The sequence below is a fragment of the Leiobunum rupestre genome, chromosome 10 (assembly GCF_980474605.1).
Source record: "Leiobunum rupestre chromosome 10, qqLeiRupe1.1.hap1, whole genome shotgun sequence".
Lineage (NCBI taxonomy): Eukaryota > Metazoa > Arthropoda > Arachnida > Opiliones > Sclerosomatidae > Leiobunum > Leiobunum rupestre.
In genome coordinates, this window is record NC_143393.1 from 44,214,103 (window position 1) to 44,233,733 (window position 19,631).

At 36.3% G+C, this 19,631-nt stretch overlaps 1 protein-coding gene across 1 annotated transcript in view; it reads right to left on the reverse strand.

Moving 5' to 3' along the window:
* Reck (Reversion-inducing-cysteine-rich protein with kazal motifs) overlaps positions 1-19,631 on the reverse strand; it is a 95,100-nt gene that overhangs the window by 47,230 nt on the left and 28,239 nt on the right. Inside the window, exons 2-3 of the mRNA XM_090160796.1 lie at positions 6,865-6,974; positions 5,998-6,079 (exon numbers count right to left, since the gene is read on the reverse strand). Of these exons, the coding sequence (XP_090016922.1) occupies positions 5,998-6,079; positions 6,865-6,974 (192 nt within the window). The remainder of the gene's footprint in view (positions 1-5,997; positions 6,080-6,864; positions 6,975-19,631) is intronic.

Genomic DNA, 19,631 nt, shown 5'->3' on the forward strand with positions numbered 1-19,631 from the left:
CTGGGCCAAAAATCTGACAATAAGCTACAATAATATGGTAGAAAGTTCGTAGCGAAATCGTGTTCTAATTTTTTTAAATATCTAAACTTCGTACCAAAAAAATTGTGAATAATTTGCGACTTCTTTCGTGCTAAATTTAAACTCTGGCAGCTAGGAGCAACAAACTCAAGGAGAACGCAGCTAGCCTTTAAACACGCTAACGAAGGGTTGTGTACGAATTTCATTGGACGAGCGTCACGAACCTTTACGCTGAACGTTTTACGGGCGGGGGGGAAGACAATTTCGTAATTTTCCCCTTCCGACGGCAGCAGGCGCTAAAGCGTCTAGCCAATGAAAAATGTACGCGAGAAAATCCACGACTTTTGACGGGTTGCGTTCTCCTTGTGTGGGGTGTTGCGTTTGTTGCTCCTAGCTGGCAGCACCTCCGTGAGTTCTTGGAACCACCCTGAAGCCAGTGCAGTCCGGGACTTCTACCAGTACCTAGATATTTAGATTTCTTGGAATTATACAGTCCCGGTCGTCATTCACTTTTTTGTCCTGTCGAATTTAATTAATTTTTACCCAGACTGTTTAAATAGGAGAGGCAATTCTCGAAAGAAATAATTTCCATTGATTAAAAATGAAATGGCGGAGAAAGGGAGGAAGTGGTTGGCTGGTAAAGCACACGCATTCTCTTCTCTCGCTGTACGACTTTGCTTCTGTTCCCAGCGGAAATAAAAAGCTATTTCTGTATTCTTTATTGGAAAAAATATCCTCACCGTTCTCCGACAATTTTTCGCTTCACTACATTATTTAAAATATTTCCCCATTCTTCTAGCTCCGAGTATTTTGGGCACCCTCTTGAGACTGGAAGACCCGGATTGGCTTATAATATTCCTCTATTAAAACTTTATTCCAGAACATGAACTGAGCGAAATCCTAGATAATATCACAAAGCTGTTCAGCCAAGTCATACTCCCTAGAAGCCACGATCATTATATACAGGGAGATTGATAACTGGCATTTCATTATTTCTTTAAACGTTATATCAACTCCAAATTAATGGCGAACTCTTGAATTCTAGCATTCTGTTTCCCCGTTACTCACGCATTCGATTCTTGTAAGGAATGGATGTTTATTGGAGTCAGGTCAACAATGTCTAATTAAATTCGGTCATTAAGTGCTGCTTTTCGGTAAAGATAATATAGACAGCTCATAAATTAGATTGGAAATCACCGCATAGCGCGTGGTCAATAGCATTTACCCACTTCCAGCGGCCTAGAGCTCGGGGAAACGGATAAATTAACCGACAAAATTTCAATTAATCATATAAAATTTGATGAACTGTTTATTTATGGATATTATTTACGACTATTATACGATTTAATATGTAACAAATAAGTTTTTATTCGGATAATTTTCGGATATGGATATAAAAGAAATGAACGGGAAATATCCCATCCTGCCAGAACTCCGAAAAAATTAAACCAAGGGAGAATGCCAATGTTGAGGTGTTTCTCCCCGATTTTGTTCAAACTCGGGGGTTGAGTAGACCTTCATGTACCTTGAAAGCTCCTAAAGGGAAAAGTTTCAATGGCCATTGGTTTTGTCATGGTAACCAAAAATGCTTTTCACAACTCAAATTTAGAATTTATCTACGTAAAATAACATGAGAAAATAACGGATTGTAAATTTGCCATTTTCATAAAATTAAAAAATTAAAATTTTGGCAAAACTATTGGGTAAAATCGAGAAATTAGGGTGATTGATTTTACGCCTTTTTATTTATTTTACCCAATTTTATCGATTTTGGCAAGGACCCTTGCATGCTATTTTACCTAGAGAAAGTTTAAAGGACATCGCACTTCTTCTATGGGATTTGGCTTTCGACAGATTTTTTTCAAATTGAAACATGTTGTTAAGCTTGATCAAGGGAGTGAAATTGTCCATAGCCATATTTCTCTAGCTCCTATAGTTTGTCCAGTATCACTGGTCAAAAGTGGAAAAACTTAGTATAGTTTATTTGTTAAAAGGATTCACGGCCGCGGCCCATCGGTTAGCGTTCTACGTTCGCGCGTCGCTAGTCCGGGCTCACTATCAATAGAGTTTTCTTGCCAAGATTTTTACACCTCTACTTCATTATTCATTATTTCTTTTCTAGCAAATAATTATTCGATTAATTTTCGTACGTGGAATTATTAATTACTTAATATTTTATGAGCTATAATAAAATAAAACATACCATAAAAGAAATACTTAAGAAATCAGAATATATATGATTAACTGTTTCGTTAAATCCCACATTCAACACTCGCTGATAGGAAAGAAACAACCACACCATAACCGATCAAACACTTATTTATCGATTATAGTCACATAGTCGGTTAAAGTCACGGTCACACGACAGTTTAAACTCAATATTTAACTATTTATTTACTGAGTTCATTCATCGCGTGATCAGAACGAAACCAAATCCGACGCTCTGTTTTGGGAAGCATCCCGAATCTTGGCAAGAAAACTCTATTGATAGTGAGCCTGGACTAGCGACGCGCGAACATAGAACGCTAACCGATGGGCCGTGAATTCTTTTAACAAATAGACTACACTAAGTTTCGTCCACTTTTGACCGCTGATATTGGACAAACTATAGGAGCTAGAGAAAAATGGCAATGGACAACTTTGCTCCTTTGATCAAGCTCAACAACATATTTCAATTTGAAAAAAATCTGTCGAAAGCCAAATCCCATAGAAGAAGTGCGATGTCCTTTGAGTTGTGAAAAACATTTTTGGTTGCCATGGCAAAACGAAAGGCCACTGAAACTTTTCCCTTTAGGAGGTTTCAAGGTACAGGAAGTTCTACTTAAGTCCTGAGTTTGAAAAAAATCGGGGAGAAACACCTCGGGATGTCTCCTTTTCAGTTCCACCCACGCGTTTCGCCCAGGGCTGCGAGACCTCTCCCTAAGAGCAAATAAATAATAAGGGACACCCTCAAAACAACGAAATAAACGAAATGCGAAGCTTTTTATTCCGACACGAAATACTTTAGAGCCCGACTCATTAAACCTTTTTTTTTGTAATTCCGAGGAACAGGCCTCAAAATTCCTCGCGAAACACCCGGTAGATGTATTGTAATTTTAAACGGTGGCCGCTTTTATAGGACATGGAGGGGTCGGCCATCGCGTCAAAATCGAGCCGTTCTTTTCTCTTTTCATGAATAATTTCCTTTCAAGCCAACCCCTCCCCCTCACCCCCTCACCCCAAATATTTTGCGTTGCAGATTTTCCCCAACACTGCCAGGCCCCTTAAATCTCCCAATTTTTATCCATCCAACCACTCCCCCTTCCCGGAAATAAAATATCCTAGGACCCCCGCTCGCCATTTCTTTACTGCTCCGGCAATTATTTACCCATTAAAGAGGTCATTTTTTTTTGGGGATGTAGGGAGATTTGACCCCTTTGAAACTTCAAGCCTTGGTAGTTTATTTTAAAGGATTTTCGAATTGAAAAATTCCCGTCAAGTTTAAAACTTTTCCGTATTTTCCGAATTAACGGGGATTTTAATATCCGTGGGAAAGAAAACGGGGGATGGAAGCTAGAGGGGAGGGCAAAGTGGGAAGTTTTTAAAAGCTTTTCCGTTTCGAAAGTTCCGTCCAGGGCCTACAAAAGCAAAAAGAAAGACCCTCGATGAATTTGGTTCTCTCTCGTTTTCCCTTAAAAGTTTAATAAGTGTTTTAATTTACTTTTACCGCTCACGTATCGCTACTAAGCATCTTTATTGCCCTTTTTATTAGGGCGGTTTAGAAGGCCTTCGTAAAGTCGTACCATATATCTAGAAGTTGAATAAACTTCTAGCAACTCCTAGGTGTAAGCTTTGTAACTACGTATAATTCTGATGACATGAAATGAGGAAAGACTATGCTGAAGACATGGACCAAGAATTTAAGGGGACTCACTGTTACCGATATTTTGACACGGTAGGCGTGGCCTAAATCGGAAGGCTTACTGAGGTACGCCAGCCGTTTTAAAGCGCCTCAAGAATTCTGTTCAACTATCACTGCGAGAGGCTTAGGCTACGTTCAGCGGGACTCAGCGGACTCAGCGCTGAGGTCAGCGCTGATCGTTGAGCTTACTGTACGCTTTTTTGAACTTCCGGTTTCTACGTCATGTTGCTCAACGAAGTCAGCGGTCGGAGGAGCAGGTTTTTCCGTTGCTCATCGGTGTCGTGACGTCATTCGACAAAGTAAAAGGAGGGGTAGCAGACGATATTTTGTTCGTTAAGTCAGCGAACTATGAAATCGTACAACAACTTTTAGATTTTTGTGACGTAGCGTTGATTAAAAGAACTCAACGATAACTCAGCGGTTTTTCTCCGTTGATAGTTGTTGAACGCAGCCATAGTCGGGGCTTCGGCGACAGTAGGTGGTTTTTTTCCGCCTGTTCTGGGTTTTTTGAGCAGGTTCAAAAGTATAGCCCTATGACGTCATTTCACTCCAATTCTATCTTGACGAAAAAAACGAGTTGGAGTAAGAAGGGAGTAGTTAGAGGTTATAGGTTATATATTTGTTTTGTTTTTAAGATGGCGACCGGTGGTGAGATCATCAATATAGGACTAATTTTTATTATTTATTTAATAATAATAATAATCAGCTAGGCTAAGTCTAAGTCATCAAGCAACTTTTAAAGTCATTAAATAGCATTTAACAATTGGATTTTAATAAAAGCTTGCCACATGTAAAGATGTTCAAAACCCGTTTTATTTTCGTGAAACGAAATTTAAGCAGACGAATTTTCTATATAAGCTAGATTACTCGCTCTACACCTCCTTTCGAGGAGGAGTAAAAAGTGTAACCTTAGAGCTCTCGAACAAGCGAACAAAATTCGGGATAGGGTCAATCTTACCCCGAGAACAGGCGAATAAAACGTTTAAGGGTAAAAAGTTTACACTTTTTGTCCTCGGACAGGCGAAAAAAAAACCACCTAGTGACTCCAAGTTTGTCCACATTGAACTAGAATTAAGTTCAATTAACCGTGATTTTCCTATTCCCAGTATTCACGCGTGCTTTTCAAATTTAAATCCATTTGGCGAAACCTGTCTAAGAGCAACTTTTATTTATATTTAAAGATGAGTGCGTAATGTTACCAGTCGTAGAAATTTATTTTCGCTAACAAGAAGGGCTTATTATTTTTACGTATACCGGAGAGATATCATTTGATCAATATCGTGATAGCAAAAGTAAATAGGGGAAGAAAGTCTGGCACTTGGGTCCAACGGCACGACGTCTTATTTGAGGGGTAAAATTTTTGGGCTTCGGAAATGACTTCCCCCTCGCCTCTTTACAGGGACACAAAGGTATCGGTTGTACTCCGCCACGGTGAAAAATAGTTCTCTATAAAATACGTGAATATTAAACTTTTGCTTTCGATAATTTGGTTAATTTAGTTCCTAAATAAAGTAGATATATGATAGAAACTGAAATGCGACATTTTAAAAATAATAACACGACTTTTGAAAAGAAATAAACCGTAACTAGAATAACGCTCACTCAAATCGTGGAGAGCGTGGCGCCATCTAAGAGCAGAGATCAGGACTAATTGCTAAATTACGATGTTAAGGCCTAACAATTTGCAAGTTTAACTGAAATAATAGCTATAGCTACGAGCTTTTTTTGTTTATTTTACAATTGATATAGTAATTATTAATTAAAATCAACCGTTATCGAAGGAAATAATGGTCAGCATTGGACAAAGAGACTATTTGAAATCGCGAGGCGGTGACATGGTTGCCAGGGAATAAAATTCAAAATTTTCATCTTGAGCGCGGACCGGAATACCACAAATGCACTACTTCGCGCGTAATGTGCTATCCTTATTGGTTAGAAATATCACGTGATCACTAGCTCTTTAAAAAGGTTGTCAAGCATGGTGGAAGGTAAAATCTGAAGGCAGTGATAGACTTTCTCCCCCTATTTACTTTTGGGGATAGTAAGAAAATCGTTCTTTTAAGAAAATGAGAACTTACCGTCCAATTTGTAGAAGCACTTGTAAAGAAGGTCTTCTTCTTCCTTGGGGCAAAATGGGTAGAGATAGCTCAGAGAAACCGCCTAAGAAAAGGATCAAATCGAAATTAATTCGTTTAAACGTGAAATTACATTTAACTTCGCGAATAGAGCCCAATTGGTATCGAGTTCAATATGAACTTGGCAGCATGACGTATATAATACGTCACCCATGCTTTTTCCTAGTGTCGTAAGTAGGAATAGTTTTCGGAAAATGACCAAGGTCTTTTTACCGGAAAATTTTCCGTATTATTCCAAAATAAAAATTCCATGATTAGTTAAATATTGTTTGCAAATTTAAATAAAGCGGCATTTTCGCCTCATTTTTTCGAATCTAAAAGTAAAACTAAACCTCTAGACTAGCTTTAAACTGATTAATAATGTAACAATGTTAATGTTTTGTAGTGTGTTTACTGATATTAGACATTTAATAACGATAAAAAGTTAAAAAAATTAAAAAAACCTTAAAAAGAAATTTATCGTTTAGATTTCTTATTTTTCCGATTTGCCGAAAAATTTTCTGGAAATTGTATTTGATTTAATTTAGTTTTTCACTCGAAGACCTATTTGGTCCAAGTTTCGCGTCTTTTTGTTGCTCGAAGACCTATCGGTACGAGCTTATTAGTAAGTTTTTAATTTTTTTTTAATTTCTTAAAATTTGTTTAGGGTTTAGCTTTATTATCCCTTTTCATAATGGACTAATCTACTTATTCGCTAATTTTATCTGGCGCCATCTGTTAAGACTTCGAGTAATTAAAATACGACCTGTAATGGCGATACCCCTGTGAAAGGATCTTCTCGCTTATCAAACGATTATCGAGTACCAGTACCTGTATGCAAGCTTGTTGGCATTTGGGGGCGGCGGCTCGATGACAACAGCCCAGTCCGAACCAGAGCGTCGAAGGCGACTCGTTCTCCGTGTCCGCGTAGCCATTTTTATCTGAAACAAACAAACAATTGACATTCTTCTACCGAGAAAGTACTTGTTTCGATGTAATCGGTGATCGTTATATTGTACAGTGTGTTTCAAAATTGCTCGATCAGGCCATTTTTCTCAAAAAGTAAATATTTCAGGATATATGGTTTCGAGAGAAAAATGTTCACGTTTTTAGAAAACTAATTTTTTTCATCAATAGATAGAAGCTAGACCAAATATTGAAACGAGAAATCTGTAGGACATACCCAAAAACGTACAATTTAAGTTAGTTCGATCGAAAATGGCGTACGTTTCACTATTTTATAAGTTCTTGAAAACAATATGGTACCACCAATTTTAAAGGTTCAAAGCTTTTAGTGAATCACAATTTTTAAATGTATAGTTCGTAAATTATTCCCTCCGCTGTGTTACAATAATAGTTCATATAAGAAAATTAAAATTAGATAGACTGTTTTAGATACATTGATTCTTCATATAAATAGAATTTTTCATCGTAGTTAAATGCAAAAATACTAAGAAGTATCCATCGTTACATGTATATATTTATTTCATTTTAAATTAACATATTTTAATAATTCAACTCAAAGGTCAGTTATGTTCATGGGTCAGTATTTCTTGTTCAACTTCTCGTGTACAGTGTTATTTTACGCTAGAATTGTGTTCGGTGAATTATCTCCAGTCAGTCAGATCGATATGGGTGAGGCTCTATCTTCACAGTAGACCGTGTCACCTACGAGCAACAAACACAGCACCGCACACAAGGAGAACGCAACCCGTCAAAAGTCGTCTATTTTATTGTGTACAGTTTTCAATGGTTAGAGGTTTTAGCGCCTGCTGCCGTCGGAAAGGGAAAATTTGGAAATTGTCTCCCCCCGCCCGTAAAACGTTCAGCGTAAAGGCTCGCCCAATGAAATTTGTACACAACACGGCGTTAGCGTGTTTAAAGGCTAGCTTCGTTATCCTTGTGTTTGTTGCTCCTAGGTGTCACAAACACCGTTGTTCGAGGGCACCATAGCATTGACATGGAAGACACTGCCTCGCCTACTTTGTTACATACCCTCGATGAAGCGTTAGAACCATGAGAGACGACTTAGATCAATCACTGACCTATGTCCTACAAAGTCGTAAGTTTCATTCTAGCGTGTGCCTTTTCATCGGGAACTTCATAATGGAGATACGCAACTCCGATATGGCTTTTGTAACTGGTTCAGTAACATGTCTCACGAACATCCGAAATTTTGCGTTTACACTTATGAATGTTATTTATCACAAAACAATCACAGGTGTAATGATATAAATCCACACTTTGGTATCCTTATCACCACCAAGCTCAATTTAGACTAAATGTCTTGGCAGGTTTGTTCGTGGATAGTCTTATTGGCCCATTTGTAGTTACTACTTACAAATGGACTTAATGGACAGAACTTCTTAGCTTTTCTTCAAAACGAAGTATAGATCGAGTTGGACGACATTTCTTGGCCAATTACAGAAATCTTTGGTTTCAATCAACAACGTGATGCTGCGTAACATCTAACAAACGAATTTCCTCACCGTGGATTGTAAGACCCGATGTTGCTAATTGTTTTCTTAAGGGGCTTTATCAATGAACAAGTTTGGAGTCTGGAATGCTAACATAAAAGAATAATTGAATATTTCCAACTTTTATATGCAGATAGTATAACACAAACGTAATTTCATAAAATTATTTATCGCGCTGAGATCTGTATGGCACAAAGAGAAGAATTTACGAACCATACATTTAAAAATTGTGATTGAACAAAATCTTTGAAGTTTTGAAGGCAGAAATATATATAGTCAAAACATTTTTGACAAGTATCTGTAAAATGTTTTGTTGGTTTGTACCAACTTGTATTTTCAAGAAATCATCAGATGTTAAAAATAGGCTAATTCATATAGAAATAAATTAAATTATACGTTTTTGAGTATGGTCTTCAAGTTTCTTAATAGAAATTTGTCTACCAATGAAAAACAATTATGAATAAATTAAACATTTTTAATTTTTTTCTGAAACTTGCAAATAAAAGAATTCCCTTTTTGAAGAATATACCCTGAAAATGTCATAATTCTAGGTTATATAGCTTTTGAGAAAAATTACCTGATCGGGCAATTTCAAATACACAGTATTTGTGCTTTGTTTGAGGTTTATATCTTAATAAGCACAGATTCCGCGGCTTAGACACAAAGTAAACGCGGAAAATTGCAAAAAATAAGAATGTGTAAATACCAAAAACACTCAAAACGTTCGCAAGTATTTCACAACGTAATCCCAAACGCAACGCTATTTTTCACACGTTTTTCTAAGTCAGTGAAAACTAGCTTTTAGACACGTTCCTTGAGATAAAGAGCTTGTAATGCTTAGCTTTCAAGCTAGATATTCAACATTTTTATACAAAATGAAAGTAAAAATTGTCTCTCTCAGTTACGGTGAATCTCACATTTATTAAGCAGGAAGCTATTTTCCCGGCTAATTAGTAAATTACAATTATTAAAATAAATCCCATTTCAGTTTACAGTTGCGGAAAGAGTTTGTTAATTTCCCCGGAGATAGTTCATCAACCGAATCTTAAACATTACGCCGGACATTCTTAGAAAATGCGAAGAAATTCTAGATTCCAAATATATTCCATAGATAACTTTTCGCTATTTCAATTACAAAACCAAGTATCTTTAAAATTGCATTTTATTAAAATATTAAAACTTTTAACAAATACCAAATTTTCTAGATTTATTGATATTTCCTAATATACTTTTGAAAAATACTGTGATAATATTTTTTTTTATAAACTGAGTTATTTTTATAATGTTAATTATTATTAAGAAAAATTAAACTAAAAAACTAAGAAATAATTAAGAAATAAATTTTTCAAATTATTAAATTCTAATTTTTATCTATTCGTGATATGGAAATATTATAAAATATAATGTATTTATAAAAAATAATATGATTATAATTTTTAAAATAATACTTATGAAAAATATCTCATGTGCCGTTCAAGAGGTGGCGCTCTAGACCTAAAATAATTTTTTGTTGTTGTTTATATGTTTGGTAAAAGATTTAAAGCAAGTGTCGGCTCCTATTTTAAGGTTAGTATCATTGGCGAGCGAGAGATGTCACTAACGCCGAGTTTAGTCGAAATTGAAACAAGTTGAGTACGCAAATTATTCCCTCAAAAGTAGGTGCCTTTGATTGGCTATGCGTAATCACGTGCGCAGTCAACTTAGCTCGGATTGGCTTTTCCGCAATCACGTGTTTCAATCACGTAATCATCGACTTTCAAATAAATGACAATACGTTTTTGAAAGTCGATAATAGATGGAAGCACCTTCCCGACGATCTAAGCAATCATAGCCATCTTCGTTACATAGACCCAATCAAAAATACAGAGGGCAACGACAGGGCCGACACTTGCTTTAAAAAAGCAAATACGCGTAAGTCGATTTACATGGTTTCGGAACTGAGGTAACGGCTTAAGTCCTAGAAATTGTAAGTTCATTTAAGAATTCACTCCATCAGGATATTTATATTTAATGAACCGTACTTTCTAAATTATTAAATCGTATCTCTTTGTATCCGATGTACGTTCTCAATTATATCCTTATCGAAACTACTGGTAAACGCGCTGGTGATTTATTTATGACGGAAATTATCTTTCTCGGATTTAATCTCGTCTCTTCTATTAATGCCCTTTCTGATGCATTAGTCTTTCCTTTACGCGAAATATCCTCGAATAATTCTGGACATGACATATTGAAGAAAAAAGTTGTAATTGATCTGGTGGTATCTAAGAAGCGCGTCTCCTCTTGCTTAAATTAAGCTTTCCTTTTTCATTGACTTCTTTCTTCTTCGGTGAGGGGTGGATATGTCTCAAGTAGATCTCTTTGTAATAAATTGCGGTTATACTGAACATAATTGCTTTTATCTTTCGAGGTCCTAACGCTTGAAATATGGAAGTTTTTTTATGCCTTTGAAAAAAAAGTATTCCAACGGTTAAAAAAGTAAGATTTCTCGGTATAGTATATAGTTCATGATATCATAAGCAACGTAATGACAATAAGTATGTCCCTTAGGAAAAATTATCACCGAACTGATTTTAAGGTTTAGCTCGCTTCACAGAGCCTTCTAGTGTTTAAATATGCCTAAGGGGAAATAAACTACAACCAAGGGAGCTGGTTGAGAGTGTCAGCTAGGAGCAACAAACCCACACAAGGAGAACGCAACCCGTCAAAAGTCGTGGATTTTCGGGTGTACATTTTGCATTGGTTAGACGCTTTAGCGCCTGCTGCCGTCGGAAGGGGGAAATTCGGAAATTGTCTTCCCCCTTTCCGTAACACCTGCAGCGTAAAGGCTCGTCCAATGAAATTTGTACGCAACACGGCGTTAGCGTGTTTAAAGGCTAGCTGCGTTCAGGGCCGGATTAACCAATAGGCCGAATAGGCCTGGGCCTAGGGCACCAAGCCTACAAGGGGCACCAAGAGGGTTCGAAAAAAATAAAAGTACAAAACTTTCATCATTTGCTTTTCACAAAATATTTTCCGGAGTTATTTTAGTAAATGCGTCCACCCCTATGAACCAAAAACGTTTGATTGTCACATTCTCTGACGGACTGCCGTCTAGCCCCTGACGACATACTAAATCTGGCAGCAAAATGAATTTTCCTTCCATTTCTCAATTATAAATTGAGGAAGCGCCTAGCTCGCTTCCCTCGCTATTGAAAGGGGAGCACCAAAATTTACTTGGGCCTAGGGCCCCATAAAGTCTGGCTGTGTTCACCTCGTGTTTGTTGCTCCTAGGTGTCAGTCTGGGGTAAAGATTCGACCAGAAAACTTGCATTAAAATCGTAACAAGTGTCATACTCATTGGTTTTATGTTTCTTATGATGAAAGGGTGGCGAAGAAGTAATATTTCCAGGACCGGCAAGTCACTTTTTATATAGTGCTTGTTGAAATAATGGAAACTTTTCACCTGTACGGTATGCAACAAGTGTTTCCTTTTAACAGGGTAGCCGTTCTGCTTCAACAAGCCCCAAAGAAACAGCGACTTGCAGGTTCTGACTGTCGGATATATTACTTCTTGGCGATTTCCTTGAAGATGTTTTATTGAAGCGCCTATAGGCTTCGTTCGTAGTTTAAATTTTGGTCATAAGTATCGCCACCTAACGACCGAGTTTTAAATTGAATATATGAAAACTGTCTGCTCGTTAAAAATTATCTCCGCGCCACAGCTGGAAGATCAACCGAAATTCAAAAGTCGTCTACTATTTTTTCACATATTTAGTGGACGGCTATTACGGCAGATGACGCTATATTCCTTACAAGAAAGATGAGTCTGACAATGAATACAAGCTATTTCAAAGAATGGATACTGTTCCAAATAAAGTTAAGATTAGATTTATGTCAGATATTCGTCACAAATATTTTTAAATATTAAAATTAAAGATACAAAGGTATTTCTTAGCTTCAAAATGACAAGCTATGGCTCTTCTAATACAAGGGTGAACCAGTGCTAGAAATTCAGAAAAAGGCAAAGCGAACCTTTTTAAATTTAGCGGGTCTCGGAAATAATTGACCATAATACGACTTCCACAGTGCTAAGCCTAGTTCCCACTTAGCGAAAAAAACAATTTTCGCGCTGAAAATTGACGCTCGCGAATAAAATTTGCGATTTTTTTCAAATTCGCGTCTCCGCGGTATCTAGCGAATGTTCTATTTTTGACGTCCACACCTTGGCGATAAAAAGCTTCAGCCAATCAGAAAATGCGTTCCCTCGATCTATTCCGCTCCCGTCCGTCACTTATTAAGCCTAGGTCTTTAGAAAAGCGGCTCAGCCAACTTGACCAAGATACTGAAGTAAAGGTAATTATCTCACGAATAGAATCGTTTATTTATGGAAATTATCAACAGGAACATCCATTTGGTTCATTTTGAACTGATATTTTATGTTAGGCCTAAAACATAACTAAAAACCCGCACGAGTTGTTTTCAGCGTTTTTAAATTTTCGCGCTAAAGTGAAAACCGCTTCCCCAGCGACCAAAAAAACGCGTCTTTTTTCATTGCGCGAAAATTTTATTCGTCTGGAAAATTCGTCAAGTGGGAACTAGCCTTAATTGGCCTCAGTTCTCCGCAGAAATACAGGAACGAATTAAATTATTCATAAACGCATTTGCCTAGAAAGCTGACCTACTCGAGAAGTAAAATTTTTGAAGATCTACCATTGTCAAATATAAGGATTATCGGATTCGTAAAACATATTGTGCTTAAATTAATGCATTTATGAGGATGATTTTAGAAAAATCAAAAGGAATTTTGGGCAGTGAAAGTGACTATAGCCATCTGAAGCCTATTGTATTACGAATTAGACCAGTGGAAATTAGTTGTTTTTACTGATAGGATAAATCATTAAATTTATTTTTTCAGAGTGGTACGTTGCTGTGGTAAATTATTGCAAATGATAAATCTAGACCCGACTTAACAAACATCCTACCTCGAAAAATCAAGTTTGGAGAAAATCGAATTACAAGTTTTAAAACCTTAAAAAATGTGGCTAGCTCTTTAAAAAATATAGGAATTCCAACATTTTTAATAAAATGTTTATCGCAAAATGTATCTTTGCAAAGTATATGATAATTTGAAATGTAACAATGATCATATAAATAATTGGCCGGGGTTTTCAGGCTATTAATTAAATTCTTTCGAAAGAAATGTTTAATAACCTTTTAAAACGAGGCTTATAAAACGGGCTAAGTAAACCAAAATTCATGTGTTATGTAGTACAATTCCGTATAAAAATAAATACTAAAAGTCACTAAAATTTCAATATTAATAACTGTTCCTTATTAGATTTATTTTTCTAAAAAAAGACCGGTTTTGGTATAATAATTTAGCGTTCAGATATTAAAAGAGGTAGGGACTATCGTCTACTAACACGGGCTATATGAATTTGTTTTAAACGTATCCAGCGCCAATGACATCTAGCTTCCGTAAAGCCCTTTAGCAGAAGCGTGAAATGTTTTAATTCACCATAAATATGTATGTTCGTACTCCCTTTAAAAATCCCATCGCGTACGCGAGAAGATGATAGAGCAGGTAGATTACCGACTTACCGATCTAATAAACGCGATAGCAAAACAGAACGAAAATTTTATCGTCTTTTAATCAGCACACCGTCGATGTCCCGTCCACAAAGAGCTGGAAATAGTTTGGACAGGAGTAATCGATCCGGTTCATGTCCCCTCTCTTTCCAGAACAGACCGCATTTGGACGCGGTCCTATCCCTCTCGTCTTTAATCCGTCCCCGATTATACCACGCCATTTGTTATTAGGCCCGAAACGGAAGACTCGCTTTTGGGGGCCCAATACCCTCCAAACCCCTCAGTCGCCGTTTTCTAACCGTTATTTTGATATTGCGAGAGACAAGCTACTTCCGTATCTTAGTCACGACAGGAAAAATAAAATTATAAAAAAAAATGTGAGCAGGAAGGACTTGGTATAGTCACGGTTTGTGGACATATAAGTCCCCTTTCCTCGAAAGCCCTTCGCGCGATTTATTTGTGTAAAGTTAATATTATAGAGTTACACAGGGTGTTGCTGTCCGACCCGAAATGTCCGGCACCGAAACTTTCGTATCGCCTGAACGATGCCGCAGAGTAAGTAATACCTTCGCAAATTTTTTAGTCTGAAATTCCAAACGGATATTTTAGTAAAATCTTGAGTTGTCTGATAAAGTTGCAATTTTCCGAGGCTGACTATTTAGTAAAATCTTGAGTTGTCTGATAGAGTTCCAATTTGTTCAAGCCTGACTATTTAGTAAAATCTTGAGTTGTCCGATAAAGTTGCAATTTTTCGAGCATGACTATTTAGTAAAATCTTGAGTTGTCTGATAAAGTTGCAATTTTTCGAGCCTGACTATTTAGTAAAATCTTGAGTTGTCTGATAAAGTTGCAATTTTTCGAGCATGACTATTTAGTAAAATCTTGAGTTGTCCGATAAAGTTGCAATTTTTCGAGCATGACTATTTAGTAAAATCTTGAGTTGTCTGATAAAGTTGCAATTTTTCGAGCCAGACTATTTAGTAAAATCTTGAGTTGTCTGATAAAGTTGCAATTTTTCGAGCATGACTATTTAGTAAAATCTTGAGTTGTCTGATAAAGTTGCAAATTTCCAAGCCTGACTATTTAGTAAAATCTTGAGTTTTCAGGTAAAGTTGCAATTTTCCGAGCCTGACTATTTACCAAATTTTCGAGTCTGATAACTTCTTAAATTTTTTAAACTGATACCGTTTTAAATTTTCTAATCTGATAATGTTTTAAATTTCCGAAGCTGATAAAATTTTTAAGTCTGATAACTGGTAATTTATGAATATTTTGATTCTAATAGTTCGGGATCGGGTTATATCGCACTGAAACAAGTTTTGTGCAGCCAATTTTCCTGTAAAACTAAAATGGTGGATAAATATTTGTATTCAGTAGCTTTTGGGGTTTTCAAAACCACCCTTCATTACGTTCTGAGACTAATTATTATACCCCTGGAACACTTTGAAATTACCCCTCGAAAGCGAAATTTGCCGCGTATACGAAAAAATATTTCGCCAGACGTGAATAATGGACTAGACGTTGCTTAAAGACCGCTATTAAATAATCGTTATTAGACTTTTTATTAATCATTACAGAAATTAATTAGTTACGTGGGTAAAAATTAGTAAGCTAATTGTCAGTCATCTTGGAAAATGACTGGCATTTGATAATCACATGAAACTCAATATATATATATATATATATATATATATATCTACTTAATATTTTAAAAAATGGCAAAAATAATTGAATAACAGTTTCATGTATGGTGTCATAACATATATTTGGAATATAAAGGTGCAAGATTTTTGGCTAATTTTTATCGTGCTCCTTTGGACAAAATGAATTACAATCATTCGAATCTATGAATTTCCACGTCAGCTGCTATTGGGTTAGAGTTACACCACTTCAGCAATAGTACGGCCATAGTGTAAAACACCCAAACTTACAATAGGTGGGTTTTTTCGCCTGTCCGAGGACAAAAAGTGTTAACTTTTTACCCTGAAACGTTTTATTCGCCTGTTCTCGGGGTAAGATTGACCCGATCCCGAATTTTTTTCGCTTGTTCCAGAGCTCTAAGGTTACACTTTTTACTCCTCCTCGAACGGAGGTGTAGAGGGAGTAATCTAGCTTATATAGAAAATTCGTCTGCTTAAATTTCGTGTCACGAAAACATGACGGGTTTTGAACACCTTCACATGTGGCAAGCTTTTAATAACGAAAATCCAATAGTTAAATGCTATGATGTCAGTTTAGTTATTTTCAAATCTGATAGATGGCGGTGTGGTTATTGATTCTCGCCTAATGACTGATGCTATTTATTGACTTTAAAAGTCGCTTGCTGAATTAGGCCTAAGGTGGTGCCTTGGGTATTAGCCTAGCTGATTATTATTATTATTATTAAATAAGTGAGAAAATGAGTCACATATTTGCCGTGCTCTTTGTGAGCCGCCCTGTTCCAAAAGAGTGTCGAAAACGGCATCAAAAAAACCTTAAAACCTTAAAACTACGGCTGCTACGGCTAATAAATAACCTTTAACCTTTAACAACTACCTTCTTACTCCAACTCGTTTTTTTCGTCAAGATAGAATTGTAGTAAAATGACGTCATAGGGCTACACTTTTTACCCTGCTCAAAAAACCCAGAACAGGCGAAAAAAACCAACTACTACACGGGCGTGCTGCGGGGAAGCGCGGCCTGTTTCAAGGAGCAAAGCACACCCAGTATGATTTACGCTACATTGTTATGGTCTATGATCTCGAGCTTTTTTCCCAATAAATTATGTTGCGTATAAACTAAATAGATTTTGCTTCTTACTTGAAATTTTCTTATCTATTATCGTTAAAGCTTTATGAAGAAAATATTAACGGATAAAAAACTCCTTTTAAACGAAAATGTTATTTTTTGAAATAGGGGGTCCTGAATAGGCGTACAGCTCCCCCACCTCGAATGTTTTTGTCGTTGGTGTAACATTCCTGGAGCCGTCGAGTGTCAATATTTGTCGATGACTGGGACACCCATTACACTTCAAGCACTCTTTGCCTTCTCTTTTTAATTTAAGCTTCAGTCTTGTTTTATTAGCGACGGCTTAACGATATTTAACGGACATGCCTTTATGAAGGTTTTCGAGCTGACCATAATCAATGTTAGTTTTTCGGACAGATTAAAGTTAATGGAATTGCTCGTAACTTCGGGCTGTGATATTTAATTTCCTGCCCAAACGATATCTACCGCGTTGTATTTTCTAGTGTTGTAAGTCGGAAAATTTTCCGGAAAATGACCAAGGCTTTTTTTCCGGAAAATTTTCCGTATTTTTTCGAAAAAAATAAAAAAGGTTTTATTCCATGATTAGTCTAATATATAATATTAATAATATTGTTTGCAAAATTAAATAAAGCGGCATTTTCGCCTCATTTTTCGAATCTGAAAGTAAAACTAAACTTCTAGAGTCTAGACTAGTTTCAACTGATTAACAATGTAACACTATTAAAGATTTCTAGTAATAGACATTTTATATCGATAAAAAGTTAAAAAACCCTTAAAAAGTAATTTATGTTTCAATTTTTTATTTTTCCGATTTGTGGAAAATTTTCGCATTTTATTTATCCGGAAAATTAACAACACTAGTATTTTGATTAAATATCCATAATATAAAGCAGTTACTAGGGGTGCGCGAGTAGTGGTTTTAGGCAATCGAGTCAGGTATAGAGTACGAATGTTTTCGTCGAGTCGAGTAATCGAGTACTTGATTAGGGGGAAATTTTCTCTTATTCGACTCAAGTAATTCAGATATAAATCTTCGAGTAATATTTTTGTACGAGTCGGGTTATCGATTACTTGATTAGGAGCTGGTTTTATTCGAGTCATTAGGAAATTATATTTAAAATGAGTATAAACTAACTTTCAATGATGAAAAATATGACTTTAATTTAAAAATAAACCACAGTTTCTACAACTTTAGTAATCTTATAGTGACTAGTGGGATATAAAAGTTTAGTATACTACGCTACTAGCCTAATGATAGTTATTAATAGTAAAATAACATAACAAAATCCTTTTTTAAAATTATTAATGTACCGTCTAGTCTCTGTCCCTATATTGCTTAGGAAGGTAAGACTCCTGAGTCCTAACGCCGGCCGACATCCGAACTCGTGAAGAGACATCAAAGTGACACTCCATACCCAAACCAAAACTTGATAAAATTGTTTGGAGAAAAACCGCGCAGGAGCACTACGTATTAAACACCCTGATCCATCCCCAAGGTCATTCAAAGCATTTGTTGTTTGTACGTCTTGTATGGTACCGATTATTATTTCCACCCCAAAAAGTTGCCAAAATCCCCATCTTATAGAACTTACAAGGAGACGACCCAAGGTGCTAATCATCGATTTTGTTCAAACTCGGGTATAGTGTACACCAAATTGAAAATAACATGTGAATCTGAAGGATTTTAAGGGTCCCCCTTCCTGTGAAACCTTTAAAAAAAATATATTTAAAATTTGAAAAACGTTAAAAATGCATTTAAATGGATTTAAAAAATTAAATTTAATCAAGTTTAAATGCAATTTGGTCAATTGGGGGACCCTTAAAATCCTTCAGATTCCCTTGTTATTTTCAATAGAAAAATTCCAAATCATGTTGTCAAAAACGTTTTCGGTTGCCATGGCAAAACGAAAGCCCGTCGCAACTTTTCCCTTGCAGGTTTTTCAAGTTACATTATACCCGACTTTGATCAAAATCGGTGATTATCACCTCGGGTCGTCTCCTTGTTAGAGCAGCTTATTCGAGTAATAGAGTACCCAGCTATGCAATTTTTTGGTACTCGATAATCGACGAGAATTGTCCAATTACTTATTTGGGTTCGAGTACTCGACCTTAAAAAATGCCGAGTACTCTATGATGTTCGAATACTCGCACAGCCCTAGAAGTTACGCTTCGCAGACTTCGTTTTTACTACTGCCATTCTAACACTTGAAGGGCCAAAGAATCTTTTGAATTAAAAACAATGGGTCATTTGCAAATTTTGCGTACGCGATTTTGAATCTCAAAGTGATTTCAGGAATCAAAAACTGATTTTGACATTTCATAGCAAGATTTTCGTGTTGATTTTAGTGTATTAGGTGGAATTTGCGATTTTGGAACTGATTTTCGTCCAGATTTCAGGATTTTCAAGTTGATATGAAGATTTATAAAATAATTTTTACCTAGAGTGTTCAGGATTTGTACGAATGTCGAACCCCTCTACTTTAAGGGTGAGGCTACTGAATCACGTGTTTAGCGAAGTGGGTAAGTACGGTTGCCTTAAAGGGGCTGGAAAGTGGGGTTTTGAAATCGTCTAGTGACGTGGTATCTCCAAAAAAATTCGGACCCTGCTTTATTTTCTTTTTTCCCCACTTGAGGAATTTGGCTCTGACGGAGATGTTTTGAAAATAGTGTGGAGTGACCGGAGAGAGAGAAAGACTAGTGAGAGGTATTCATACGCGAAATAAGATATTCGGGCCTTCGTGGACGTGGTTTTGGTTCTAGTATTTTAATATTTATTTAATTATAATGAACGAGTTTAATTCA